The 14,092-nt window shown below is 46.0% G+C and overlaps 1 protein-coding gene across 1 annotated transcript in view; it reads right to left on the bottom strand.

The window, feature by feature from the left end:
- Positions 1-13,811, bottom strand: part of mms22l (MMS22 like, DNA repair protein) — a 132,204-nt gene extending 118,393 nt beyond the window's left edge. The window contains exons 1-2 of the mRNA XM_033021047.1: positions 13,720-13,811; positions 4,782-4,961 (exon numbers count right to left, since the gene is read on the bottom strand). Coding sequence (XP_032876938.1) covers positions 4,782-4,957 — 176 coding nt within the window. The 5' untranslated portion in view covers positions 4,958-4,961; positions 13,720-13,811. The remainder of the gene's footprint in view (positions 1-4,781; positions 4,962-13,719) is intronic.
- Between the last annotated feature and the right edge of the window lie 281 nt (positions 13,812-14,092).

The raw sequence follows: 14,092 nt of genomic DNA, 5'->3' as shown, positions 1-14,092 counted from the left end.
TTAAAATTTCACCTTTAAATGTACTCCATTTCTCTTCCACATCTTTCCCATAAAACAAACTGTCCCAATTTACTCCTTTTAAATCCTTTCGCATCTCCTCAAAGTTAGCCTTTCTCCAATCAAAAATCTCAACCCTAGGTCCGTTTTGTCCCTCTCCATAATTATATTGAAACTAATGGTATTGTGATCACTGGACCCGAACTGTTCCCCAACGCATACCTCTGCCACCTGACCCATCTCATTTCCTAACAGGAGGTCCAGTACCGCCCCTTCTCTAGTAGGTACTTCTATGTATTGTTGCAAAAAACTATCCTGCACACATTTTACAAACTCCAACCCATCCAGCCCATTTACAGAATGTGTTTCCCAGTCTATGTGTGGAAAATTGAAATCTCCCACAATCACTACCTTGTGCTTACTACTAATATCTGCAATCTCCTTACATATTTGCTCTTCCAATTCTCGCTCCCCATTTGGCGGTCTATAATACACCCCTATAAGTGTTGCTACCCCTTTCCCATTTCTCAGTTCCACCCAAATAGCCTCCCTAGACGAGCCCTCTAATCTATCCTGCCAAAGCACTGCTGTAATATCTTCCCTGATAAGCAATGCAACACCTCCACCTCTTGCCCCTCCAATTCTATCACACCTGAAGCAATGAAATCCTGGAATATTTAGTTTCCAATCACAGCCCTCCTGCAACCATGTTTCACTGATCGCCACAACATCATACTTCCAGGTGTCAATCCAGGCTCTAAGTTCATCCACTTTTCTTACAATGCTCCTAGCATTAAAATATACACATTTAAGAAACCCACCCTCTCTTATTCTCTGATTATTTTCTTTTTCTTCTCTCTCCCCTACATTTTGGGTCAGAGTGCTACCATTCTCTGCCCCCTGCTTCACACACTGACTGCTAGCTTTCCCAATTTGAGTCCCTCCCCCCAGCCATACTAGTTTAAAGTCTCCCCAGTAGCCTTTGCAAATCTCCCCGCCAGGATATTGGTCCCCCTTGAGTTCAAGTGCAACCCGTCCTTTCTGTACAGGTCGCACCTTCCCCAAAAGAGGTCCCAATGATCCAGAAACTTGAATCCATACCCACTGCACCAGTCTCTCATCCACGCATTTATCCTCCACCTCGCTCCATTCCTACTCTCACTGTCGCGTGGCACAGGCAGTAATCCTGAGATTGTTACCTTTCCAGTCCTTCTCCTTAACTCTCTACCTAACTCCCTAAATTCTTCTTTCAGGACCTCTTCTCTTTTTTACCTATGTCGTTGGTACCTATATGCACCACAACCTCAGGCTCCTCTCCCTCCCATTTCAGGATTTCTTGGACACGTTCAGACACATCCCTGACCCTGGCACCAGGGAGGCAAACTACCATCCGGGACTCCTGTCTGCGTCCACAGAATCGCCTATCCGACCCCCTGACTATAGAGTCCCCTATTACAATTGCCCTCCTCTTCTTTTCCTTACCCTTCTGAGCAACAGGACCGGTCTTTGTGCCAGAGGCCCGGCCGCTGTCGCTGCCCCCAGGTAGGCTGTCTCCCCCACCCTTACTCAAACATGAGTACTTATTTTCAAGGTGTACAGCCACCGGGGTACTCACCAGTCCCTGCCTCTGCCCGTTGCCCTTCCTAACTGTGACCCAGTTTTCTGTCTCCCGTGGTCTTGGAGTGACCACCTCACTGTAACTCCTTTCTATGACCTCCTCGCTCTCCCTGAGCAGACAGAGGTCATCGAGTTGCTGCTCCAGGTTCCTAACGCGGTCCCTTAGGAGCCCCATCTCGACGCACCTGGCGCAGATGTGGACGTCTGGAGAGCACTCAGAGTCCTAGTAACATTGTAAATATTATCTGCACTCTTTCCAACTTAATGACATCCTTCCTATAGCACAGTGACCAAAACAGAGTGCAATACTCCAATTGCAGCCTCAACAGCATGTTGTATAACTGTAATGTAACATACTAACTTCTTTACTCTAAACCCTGACTGATGAAGCCCACGCCCCAAACCCCTTCTCGACCACCCTATCTATCTCTAATGCCACTTTTACAGGAACAATTTATCTGTGATCCTAGATCCCTCTGCTCCACAAAACTCCCGGGCCCCTATCATTCACAGTGAAGGTCTTGCTGTGATCTGACGTTCCAACATCTAGCACCTCACTTGCCTGCATTTAACACCACTAGCCATTCTTTAAACTGATCACTGTGACTAATCAGGTAAGCTCTCTCCTTTTAATCAGACCTTTATGTTCAAGCCTAACTCAGCACATAATGGAGTATTTTGAATAATGGAATACTCCACACCTGGAGTATTGTGTGCAGTTTTCATCCCCTAATTTGAGGAAGGACATTCTTGAGGGAGTGCAGCGTAGATTTACAAGGTTAATTCCCGGGATGGCGGGACTGTCATATGCTGAGAGAATGGAGCGGCTGGGCTTGTATACTCTGGAGTTTAAAAGGATGGGAGGTGATCTTATTGAAACATATTAGATTATTAAAGGTTTGGACATGCTAGAGGCAGGAAACATGTTCCCTGATGTTGGGCGAGTCCAGAACCAGGGGCCACAGTTTAAGAATAAGGGGTAAGCCATTTAGAAGGGAGACGAGGAAACTCTTTTTCTCACAGAGAGTTGTGAGTCTGTGGAATTCTCTGCCTCAGAGGGCGGTGGAGGCCGGTTCTCTGGATACTTTCGAGAGCTAGATAGGGCTCTTAAAGATAGCAGAGTCAGGGGATATGGGGAGAAGGCAGGAACGGGGTACTGATTGGGGATGATCAGCCATGATCACATTGAATGGCGGTGCTGGCTCGAAGGGCCGAATGGCCTACTCCTGCACCTATTGTCTATAATGATCTAATATTACACTCCTGTACTGAGGATAATGGGGTGGATTATTTAAGGAGAGCTCATCCAAGGGCCAGATCAGTCTGCTCAAAAAAGTTTTTCCAAAGGTGAGTGTGAATTCTCATGTCTTTCTGGCCCAATAGTCACTCTTAAATTAACATAAAGAAAAATAATGATCACACTGATCAGTCTCATTCTGATGAAGGGTCTCAACCCGAAACATCACCCATTCCTTTTCTCCAGAGATGCTGCCTGATCCACTGGGTCACTCCAGCATTTTGTCTATCTTCAGTGTAAACCAGCATCTGCAGTTTCTTCTTACAAATAATGATCATTTATCTGAATCGCCCCTTCCAGTATTTGCCATTTGAAAATCAATTGTTGCACGTTTATTCACAAAAAGAGCGAGATAACTTCAAATTACTTCACAAGTTCTGATGTCTTTTGAGACATCCAGAAGATGTGGAAAGGACAACAATGAAATGAATTCTGCCTTCAAAATTTACTTCAGCATCTTAGAGATTACAAGGTGACCCAAATTTAATTTCTGAATCTAGATTTGTTTCAGCTTATAAATGTGATTCCATTTTTAAAAACACTTATAAAAGAGCCTTCTAAAAACAGAACAACTCATCCAACAGAACACCAGCCAAGTCTTTTGCACTTCATTCCAGATTAGATTGAATGGTTGAAATTACTCTTCAATTCACAGGAAATTGGGAACACAGAATTTATTTTCTCAGTCTTTCTGTGTTTTGGTTAGATCACATTGCAACTCTATTTACACTGAAAAAAAATTACAGTGGAAGAGATGGGAAATAGATTGTTCTGCAAGGAAAGCTTATATGAACTAGATGGGCTGAATGGCCTCCTTCTGATGTGTAACCATTTTGTTATTTTATAACTGACTTTGCTACATTTTTAATGGATACCGTTACTTAATAAAAATCCTTCAATCCCAGTGTTACATTTTTCAAATGTCCCTATACATTTATAGCAGTTCTTCTCAGATTTCCCCCGTTTGAAAAGTTCTTCTCTAATTTTTCTACCAACATTTTGATTACGTTCAAAGGAAATTGTTATTTTTTAATGATCAAATTCTGAAATCATTTAAAGCATTTTATAAGTGATAGGAGCATAATTAGGCCATTCGGCCCATCAAGTCTATTCCCCCATTCAATCATAGCTGATCTAGCTTTCCCTCTCAACCCCATTCTCCTGCCTTCTACCCATAGCCCCCTGACAATTCAATTAGATTACCTGAGAATTAAAAAAGAAAAAAAAAATGTAGCAAGCCAATTTTATGTAACCTATAGTTGTAAATTAATCCATGAATGGCAAACACAATTTCAATTTACTTGCACTCCACCATGCTTTCCAATGGTCCAGATTTTGCAGTGAGTACAGACTCACAACTGACCTTGCACAAAGAAAAATATCTACAATAGCAACAAAGATCCTCCCAGCTATAACTTCAGGCAGCTGCCGGACAATTACATAGTAACAAGGTTCTGAGGTCTTCCTGCATCAGAAGAAATTCCACCTGGTGACAAACCTGGAAATGGGGATTGGGGGTCAAAAGAGTGAAAACACACACCTCCGGATTCAGCGATTGTTTCTTCCCAGCTGGTATCAGGCAATTGAACCATCCTACCAACAACTAGAGCAGTCCTGAGCTACGATCTACCGCTGGACTTTATCTTGCACTAAACTTTATGCCTGTTAACCTGTATCTATACACTGTGGACGGCTTGATTGTAATCATGCATAATCTTTCCACTGACTGGATAGCATGCAACAAAATACAAGCTTTTCACTATACCTTGGTACAAGTGGCAATGAACTAAACTAAACACTTCCTCCACGATTTAGCAGTCTTTAACCAACAGTAATATAACAGTTGCACAACACTAGTTTATGTATGTACCGGTTTAGTGATCCACTTGCTACATAGCCTTCAGCAGAAAAGGGATTTCCTGCATCTTGTTGGCCCAAGGAGCAGGAGAAACAAGGAGGTCTGCAACATTGCACATCTGTCTCCATTCCTTCTATTTCATATGGAGAGACAGGAGGAGTCAGCGATCCTCCAAAATCATCGTCCATTTTCCTGAAAAACAACATTGAGGTTGAATACGAATCAAAGTGCAGGAGTAACTCAGCAGATCAGGCAGCTTCTCTAGAGGACATGAACATGCAAGATTTTGGGGCGGGACCCTCCTTCAGAACGATTGCAATGGGGGGAGTTGAAAAAGAAGAGGTCAGGACTTACCTTGACTTTCACTCATCTGGACGCCCGCAGCGGCAGCTGTGGAGGGTTGAGGTCCCAACCACGGGGGAAAATGGAGGAGGACTGGCCAAATTTTGTGCCTTCCACCACAGTGATGAATGCTGTGGTGGATGTTTATGTTAAATTTTAATTGTGTTTTTGTGTGTTCTTTTTCATTGTACCGCTGTTGGGAAATTCATTTAACTTCAGATTCAATTTTAATTGTCATTGTCAGTGTACAGTACAGAGACAACGAAATGCATTACAGTGACGAATAAAACTGATTGTACTGATTGTATTGTATTGTATTAGGTTGAGACAAGACCTGGTAAGTGATAGATAGATACAGGTGAGGGGTCTATTTATTGGTCGATGGGTGGACAAAGGCTGGAGTAGATAAGGGGCGTCAGATAAGGAGAGCAGAGGTGTGGAGTGAAATGTATCACCAGAGGGTGGGATATGGGTGAAAGGGGACAGGCGGCGAGGGGACAGATGAGGGGAGTGGGAGAGGTGGGTGCACACTGGTGGGGGAACACAGGAAAACGTCTGGGGTGAAAAGGGAGAAGTGTTACCTAAAACTGGAGAATTTAACGTTCATACCATTGGGTTATAAGCTACCCAAGTGGAATACGAGGTGCTGTTCCTCCAGTGTACGTGTGGCCTCACTCTGTCAATGAAGCCCTGGACAGAACTGTTGGTATGGGAATGGGAAGGGGAGTTCACGACCGGGAGATCCAGCAGGCCTTGGGGCACCGTGCGCAAGTGTTTGGAAAAATGATAATACAGCTTTCAATTGTTTTGGCCTCCAGCTCAGACACAGGTTTTTTTTTACAACCATCAAGCTACAGAACAGGGAATAATGTCATAAACATGAAATGATTCCAATTACAGTACCAACTATGAATGAACTTATCATGTCAAAATAGTAGAGATAGGCAAAAGATAATTTTCAGATAAAATATTTACAAGAAATTCTGCATGCTGCAGGCTTTTTCCAGATTACACTTACTGATACTAGAGTTTTGGTGGCAAAAGCAAGTCACTGCCTCACAATCACAATCTATTTCCCTTACTAGAGCTGATCACCTTCCCTATAAAATCCAGGTACATGGATAGGTCATAAGGTCATAAGTGATACGAGTAGAATTAGGCCATTCGGCCCATCAAGTCTACTCCGCCATTCAATCATGGCTGATCTATCTCTCCCTCCTAACCCTATTCTCCCCATAACCTCTGACACCTGTACTAATCAAGAATATATCTATCTCTGCCTTAAAAATATCCACTGACGGCCTCCTCAGCCTTCTATGGCAAAGAATTCCACAGTTTCACCACCCTTTGACTAAAGAAATTTCTCCTAATTTCTTTCCTAAAAGAACGTCCTTTAATTCTGAGGCTACGACCTCTGGTCCTCGACTCTCCCAATCCTAGATAAGTTTTGGACGGAAGTCTCCTTGACTCTCCTTGACAGGTTTAGAGGGATATTGGCCAAATGCAGGCTGGAGAGGCTAGTGTAAATGGGACTTGGTTGGTGTGGGCAAGTTAGGTCAAAGGGCCTGTTTTCACGCTCCATGACTCCAAAACGCACCTACTTCTATCTTCTATATTACTAAAAGTCTGTTCTTGACCGGTTTTGGCGATCTGTGCTGCTATTTCCGAGAGAACGCCGCCACCTATGGCCGTCATTTATGGCCACCTCGCTCAGAGCCCCCCTCCGCCGCATGTGTGCCGAGGATTTTTCCAGTCGATGAAAAATGACAGAGATATTAATGATTTTACAAAATTCCTCATTCTCTCTGCTGCCCCCGCTGGCGGCAGGGGGGATGGACTATAAAACCAGGAAGTGGTGTGCCTCAATTAGTCAGCAAGCTGGAGGAAGGCAGAGGGTCACGTTTCTCTGAGCTGTGAATAACACTGAACACATGTTCACACAACTGTGAGTAAGTACCCTTAATGTGGTTTGAAAATGAAAATACGGTTAAAGTAAAAAAGCACTGCCTGCAAATGGTTGTTTGGGGTGTTTGGGTTGAAATAAAAAGGCACTCTCTCTCCCCCCCTCTCCTCTCCTCCCCCCCCCCCATCTCCTCTCTCCCCCCCTCTCCTCTCCTCTCTCCCCCCCTCTCCTCTCTCCCCCCTCTCCTCTCCCCCCCCTCTCCTCTCCCCCCCTCTCCTCTCCCCCTCCTCTCCTCTCCCCCCCTCTCCTCTCCCCCCCTCTCATCTCCCCCCCTCTCCTCTCCCCCCCCTTATCTCCCCCCCTCTTCTCTCCCCCCTCCTCTCATCTCCACTCCCCACCTCTCTCTCCCCTCTTTTTCTCCCCCTCCTCCCCCTCCTCCCCACCGTCCCTCCCCTCCACACACCCGTACCCCATTCCCTCCACCTTCCTTGCTCCCCACCTCCCCCTCCCCTCACCCCCCTCTCAGCACACCCTCTCTCCCACCCTCTCCCCCCTCTCTCTCTATCCCCTCCATCCCCTCCCCCACCCTCCCTCCCCTAAACCCCCTACCCTCTTCCCTCCCCCCTCCATCCTCCTTCCCCCTCCCTGCCCCCCACCTCACCCCCCTCTCAGCACCCCCTCTCTCTCCCCCTCACTCTCACCCTCTCTCTCTCCTCCCCCATCTTTCCCCCCTCACCCACCCTCCCTCTTCTCCTCCTCTCCACCCCCTATCCCTCTTGCCCCTCTCTCTGTGTGTGTCTCTCTCTCTCTGTCTCTGCCCCTTCTCTCTCTACACCCCCCCCCCCCCTCTCTAGATGTGACTGCAAGTTGGGGGCTATGCATCAGTAGATAGGGTTGTTATGGGGTAAAAGGAGCAAATTAATGATATTAATATAATATCAAGGGGGGTAATTAGCGTGAGTGCGGGGGGGGATAGTTAGTGTGTGTGACGCTGCATGCCGCCTCCCCCTCCACAACTGCACGTTGGGGGAACAGACCCAACGGGTCTGCACTTGGTCTAGTATATTACTAAAAGTCTGTTCTTGACCGGTTTTGGCGATCTGTGCTGCGATTTCCGAGAGAACGCCGCCACCTACGGCCGTCATTTTTGGCCACCTCGCTCAGAGCCCCCCTCCGCCGCATGTGTGCCGAGGATTTTTCCAGTCGATGACAAATGACAGAGATATTAATGATTTTACAAAATTCCCCATTCTCTCTGCTGCCCCCGCTGGCGGCAGGGGGGATGGACTATAAAACCAGGAAGTGGTGTGCCTCAATTAGTCTGCAAGCTGGAGGAAGGCAGAGGGTCACGTTTCTCTGAGCTGTGAATAGCACTGAACACATGTCCACACAACTGTGAGTAAGTACCCTTAATGTGGTTTGAAAATGAAAATATGGTTAAAGTAAAAAAGCACTGCCTGCAAATGGTTGTTTGGGGGGTTTGGGTTGAAATAAAAAGGCACTCTCTCTCCCCCCCTCCTCTCCTCTCCCCCCCCCCTCTCCTCTCCCCCCCTCTCCTCTCCCCCCCTCTCCTCTCCCCCCCCTCCTCTCTCCCCCCTCCCCTCTCCTCTCCCCCCTCCCCTCTCCTCTCCTCTCTCCTCTCCCCCCCTCTCAATGATGGGCCTTTGTCCCAAACATTATGGAGGCCACTGTATATAAAATATAAGAGCCATGGATAGGGTTGACAGTCAGAAGCTTTCCCCCCAGAGTGGAAATGCCAAATACTAGAGGGCATAGGTTTAAAGCGAAAGATCAAAGGGCAATTTTCTGTTATCGAGACTGGAACATGCTTTCAGGGATGGTGGTGATAGCAGATATGACGGTGGTATTGAAGAGGCGTTTTGACTGGCATATAAATAGAGTATGCAGGGAACAGTGGAATATGAATCACATGCAGGAAGAGGAGATTCATTTTGTATTATTTTCTGAGACGGAAGAGCTTGTGCCTGTGCTCTACTGTTCATTGTCTGTTATCTCTAAACTGCACCATTCTCTGCCCTTTATTATTATTCATAGTCATAGAGTGAAACAGTTCGGAAGCAGGCCCTTCAACCCAACTTGCCCACAATAATGTCCCAGCGACACTAGTCCCACTTGCCTGCTCTTGGTCCATATCCCTCCAAACCTGTCCTATCCATGTACCTGTCTAACTGTTTCTTAAACAATGGGATAGTCCCAGCCTCAACTACCTCCTCTGGCAGCTTGTTCCATACACCCTGACCACCCTTTATGTGAAAAAGTTACCCCTCGGATTCCTATTAAATCTTTTCCCCTTCATCTTGAACCTATGTCCTCTTGTCCTCGATTCCCCTACTCTAGGCATGAGACTCTGTGCATCTACCCGATCTATTCCTCTCATGATTTTGTACACCTCTATAAGATCCCCCTTATCCTCCTGAGCTCGGAGACCCGGGTTCGATCTCGACTGCGGGTGCTGTCTGTACGGAATTTGTACGTTCTCTTCCAGATCTTCAGTTTTCTCCCAACTCCAAAGATGTCCAGGTTTCAGGTTAATTGGCTTGGGTTTGTATACTTGGTATGAGTGTAAATTGTCCCTCGTGTGTGTAGGCTTATGTCAATGTGCGGGGATCGCTGGCCGGTTCGGACCCGGTGGGCCGAAGGACCTGTATCCATGCTGTATCTCTAAACTAAACTATAATGTCACAACCCCTGCGCACATATCCAGTTATTGTACACATGGTATGTATCCCCACCACAGTCCCCTGTGTAGAACTATCCCTTCAAGAGGAATATGTACTCAAATGCCAAAACTTCATGGCATTACCCATCTCCTGTCTATGTCAGATACTGTATGAACACCAGCAATCTAATTCATGACTTTTGATCCCAGCCCCTGCCTAAATTAGATTGAATTGATTCAAAGATACAGCATGGAAACAGGCTCCAGCCATCCAAGGCCATCAATTGCTCATTCATTCTAGTTCTATGATATTCCACGTTCATATCCACTCCCTACACTAGGGGCAATTTCCAAAGGCCAATTCACCAGCGCCCTGGAGAGGAAAAGATTACAAAAAGTAGTAAACACTGCCCAGTCCATCATCGGCTCTGACCTTCCTTCCATCGAGGGGATTTATCGCAGTCGCTGCCTCAAAAAGGCTGGCAGTATCATCAAAGACCCACACCATCCTGGCCACACACTGATCTCCCTGCTACCTTCAGGTAGAAGGAACAGGAGCCTGAAGACTGCAACAACCAGGTTCAGGAATAGCTACTTCCCCTCAGCCATCAGGTTATTAAACCTGGCTCGGACAAAACTCTGATTATTAGCAACGACTTTCTGTTATTTGCACTACCAGTTTATTTATTCATGTGTGTATATATTTATATCATGGTATATGGACACATTTATCTGTTTTGTAGTAAATGCCTACTATTTTCTGTGTGCTTAAGCAAAGTAAGAATTTCATTGTCCTATACAGGGACACATGACAATAAACTCACTTGAACTTGAACTTGAACTTGAGAGCACCTCCTTCGAATGTATGAGGAAATCGGAGCACTTGAAGCAAACCCATACAGTCAAACTTCACACAGCCAGTCAGGAGACTAAATTAGCTAGGCCTGTCGCATCAGACTTTCAGAGTTATTATAACACTTTAATGTGGCATGGGATGGTGAATATTTTTTAGGTACCTCAGTTGGTCAGAACTGTCTATATAATCAACCATCCACTACCTGCATAGAGATCCATCTCAGGCCTTGTATAAACTGAACTGAACACTCACCTCCATTTAACCAGGTTACCATTTCCATTTATGTGTCCTTTACCTTGACTTTAATCCATTTAAACAGACAGCCCTTGGATGTATGACTGGTCTCCTATCTATCTGACCTATCCTTCCTAATCCCTGAGTATTGACCAGCCTTCTGAAGAAGGGTCTCGACCCGAAACATCACCTATTCCTTCACTCCATAAAATGCTGCCTCACCCGCTGAATTTCTCCAGCTTTTTTGTCTACCTTCGATTTTTCCAGCATCTGCAGTTCTTTCTTAAGCCTTCTCCAAATGCTCACTTTCTCTGCCTCTTTCTCAGGATTTACCAGTATGGCCAGCCCATATCTATCTCAGTACTTACCAGTATGGCCAGCCATTGTCTATGCCTACAGGGCAACTCTCTCTACCTCCAATCCATACAATACAATTAACCACAATTAACCCAGAAATTCATTTAGAGGTATATAATTTAGTTTTAGTTTAGTTTAGAGATACTGTGCAGAAACAGTTCCTTTGGCCCCCAAGTCCAGATCGATCAGCGATTCCCCGCACACTAACACATAAGAGCCATCAAGAACACCACGGAGGCAGTGGAGAAAGCCTCAAGATGGCTCTGGATCAGGAGAGGAGGTCCATGGGGAGGAGCGAATACCACCTGAACACAAGTCGTGGTCTGATCAACCACGGCCGGGTCGCCTGGGTGAGGGTGTCTGATGTTGAAAGACCCGAAACATCCAATGACCCCAGGTTACATCACTGATGATGTGTTCAGGAGCATCAATAGATGTATTTTTATCAATCTATCCAACACACACTCGGAACAATTTACAGTTATACCGAGCCAATTAACCTACAAAGCTGTACGTCTTTGGAGTGTGGAAGGAAAGCAAAGATCTCGGAGAAAACCCACGCAGTCACAGGGAGAACGTACAAACTCCGTACAGACAGCACCCATAGTCGGGATCAAACCCGGGTCTCCGTCGCTGTAAGGCAGCAACTCTACCGCTGCGTCACCATGCCGCCCTATAAGATCAAAAGGGTAAACGCACAGTCTTTTACCCAGGGAAGGAATCAAGAACCAGAGGATATGGATTTAATACGAGTGGGGAAAGATCTGAGGGGCAACCTTTTTACTAAGAGGGTAGTCAGTATAAGAATGAGCTGCCAGGGGAAATAGTTGACCCACGTTCAAGAACAACATTTAAAAGACACTTGGACAGGTACATGGATTAGGAAGGTTTTGAGGGATATAGGCCAAATGCAGACAAATTGGTCGGCATGGATGAATGGAGATGAACGGCCTGTTTCCGTACTGAATGACTCTATAACTTACTATAACTATTTACATTATGGCCTGCCCTTTCTCTATAAGGCTACACCTCCCCTCACAAACCTTCATGTATATAACCCACAGCTTTGCACATGTCAACATGACCAACTCCCATGAATAACATCTCCATTGCCACTTCTGCTTTTGTCACCATGACCTGCCAGTAATTTCATCACAACCACCCCTTTCTAAAATAATCTCCTCTTTATCATCTTAATGACATCCTTCCTATAGCAGGGTAACCAAAACTGAACAGAATATTCCAAATGTGTAGGAAGGAGCTGCAGATGCTGGTTTAAACCGAAGATAGGCACAAGATGCTGGAGTAGCTCATGGGGACGGGCAGCATCTCTGGAGTAGTGTCTCGACACTAAATGTCACCCATTCCTACTCTCCTGAGATGCTGCCTGTCCCACTGAGCTACTCCAGCATTTATGTCTATCTTTACAATATTCCAAATACGGTCTCACCGCATTCTGGTACAAACATAACATAATATTCTGGGCAGTGAGCAGGTGCTATAGACCTGCACGGGAAGAGAGACGCTCCCGCCCCCACGAGTCTCAGGCAGTTGGGGCTCGTCAGCCTGGGAAGGCAGTCCAGCTAGGAGAGGTCCAGCTAGTTTACGCCAAAGGCAGACACAAAATGTTGGAGCAACTCAGCGGGTCAGCGAGCATCTGGATAGAAGGAATGGGTGGCATTTCATGTCGAGACCATTCTTCAGACCTACATTAAAAACCTTTGGTATGGTCTGAAGAAAGGTCTCAACCTGAAACATCACCCATTCCTTCTAGACACATAGAAAATAGGTGCAGGAGGAGGCCATTCGGCCCTTCGAGCCAGCACCGCCATTCATTGTGATCATAGCTGATCGTCCCCAATCAATAACCCGTGCCTGCCTTCTCCCCATATCCCTCGACACCACTAGCCCCTAGAGCTCTATCTAACTCTCTCTTAAATCCATCCAGTGACTTGGCCTCCACTGCCCTCTGTGGCAGGGAATTTCATAAATTCACAACTCTCTGGGTTAAAACGTTTTTTCTCACCTCAGTCTTAAATGACCTCCCCTTTATTCTAAGACTGTAGCCCCTGGTTCTGGACTCGCCCAACATTGGGAACATTATTCCTGCAGAGATGCTGCCTGTCCCGCTGAGTTACTCCAGCATGTTGTGCCTATCTTCGATTTAAACCAGCATCTGCAGTGTTATGTGTTGTGGTATTTTATTTGTCACATGTACCGAGATACAGTGAAATTCATTTGCGTAGACAGTTCAGTACAAGTATCACTATCCATAAACACTTAGATACATCTTGGATAAGCATCTCAGATACAGTACAAGTGTTTGCCGAGACAGTGTGCACTGAGACTGTGCATTGAGACAGTTACTCATTATCAACATAAAAAACAGCCACTGGCAACACGAGCATGGCGAGTCTATGTGATTTTCCCCTTTGGTAAAGCAGCATCTGCATTCCCCTGTGTCTACATAATAATAATAATAATAATAATAATTTGTTTATAGGGACAGTGCATATTAATGAACATTTGCATGTAAATATGCGAGATTGTAGCTAATTTCCGTCTCTAGTCCCAGTACCTCTACCTTTCGTCTCCTTTCTGCTGTCTGTCCTTTTTCTGCTGTTTGTCCTTTTCCTGTTTCCCGCGCTTCCGTGACCTGGGACCCGCATGCGCACTGGCATCGGCCGACCGGCCGCCCCCGGCCGCTGATTGGTCGGGGATTTGGAATGCCGGCACCAGCGAGTTTGTGATTGGCTGGAGCTTCAGATTGCTACATTTCTGAGACGTTCCCTGCAGCCAGGGACCGTCTGTATTGACCCGCTCTACTCACACAAGAAAAATGACCGTCCCTCCCACCCCCCCACACAGAACAAGGTACAGACATACAGAGAGATGTGTTCAGATATGGATTTTTATTCGCATTTTTCCATTGAAATTTCGCTGGTTTCATA

The sequence above is a fragment of the Amblyraja radiata genome, chromosome 5 (assembly GCF_010909765.2).
Source record: "Amblyraja radiata isolate CabotCenter1 chromosome 5, sAmbRad1.1.pri, whole genome shotgun sequence".
NCBI classification, from domain to species: domain Eukaryota; kingdom Metazoa; phylum Chordata; class Chondrichthyes; order Rajiformes; family Rajidae; genus Amblyraja; species Amblyraja radiata.
The sequence above is the reverse complement of the archived record's forward strand: the minus strand, read 5'-3'. Positions and strand labels throughout refer to the sequence as shown.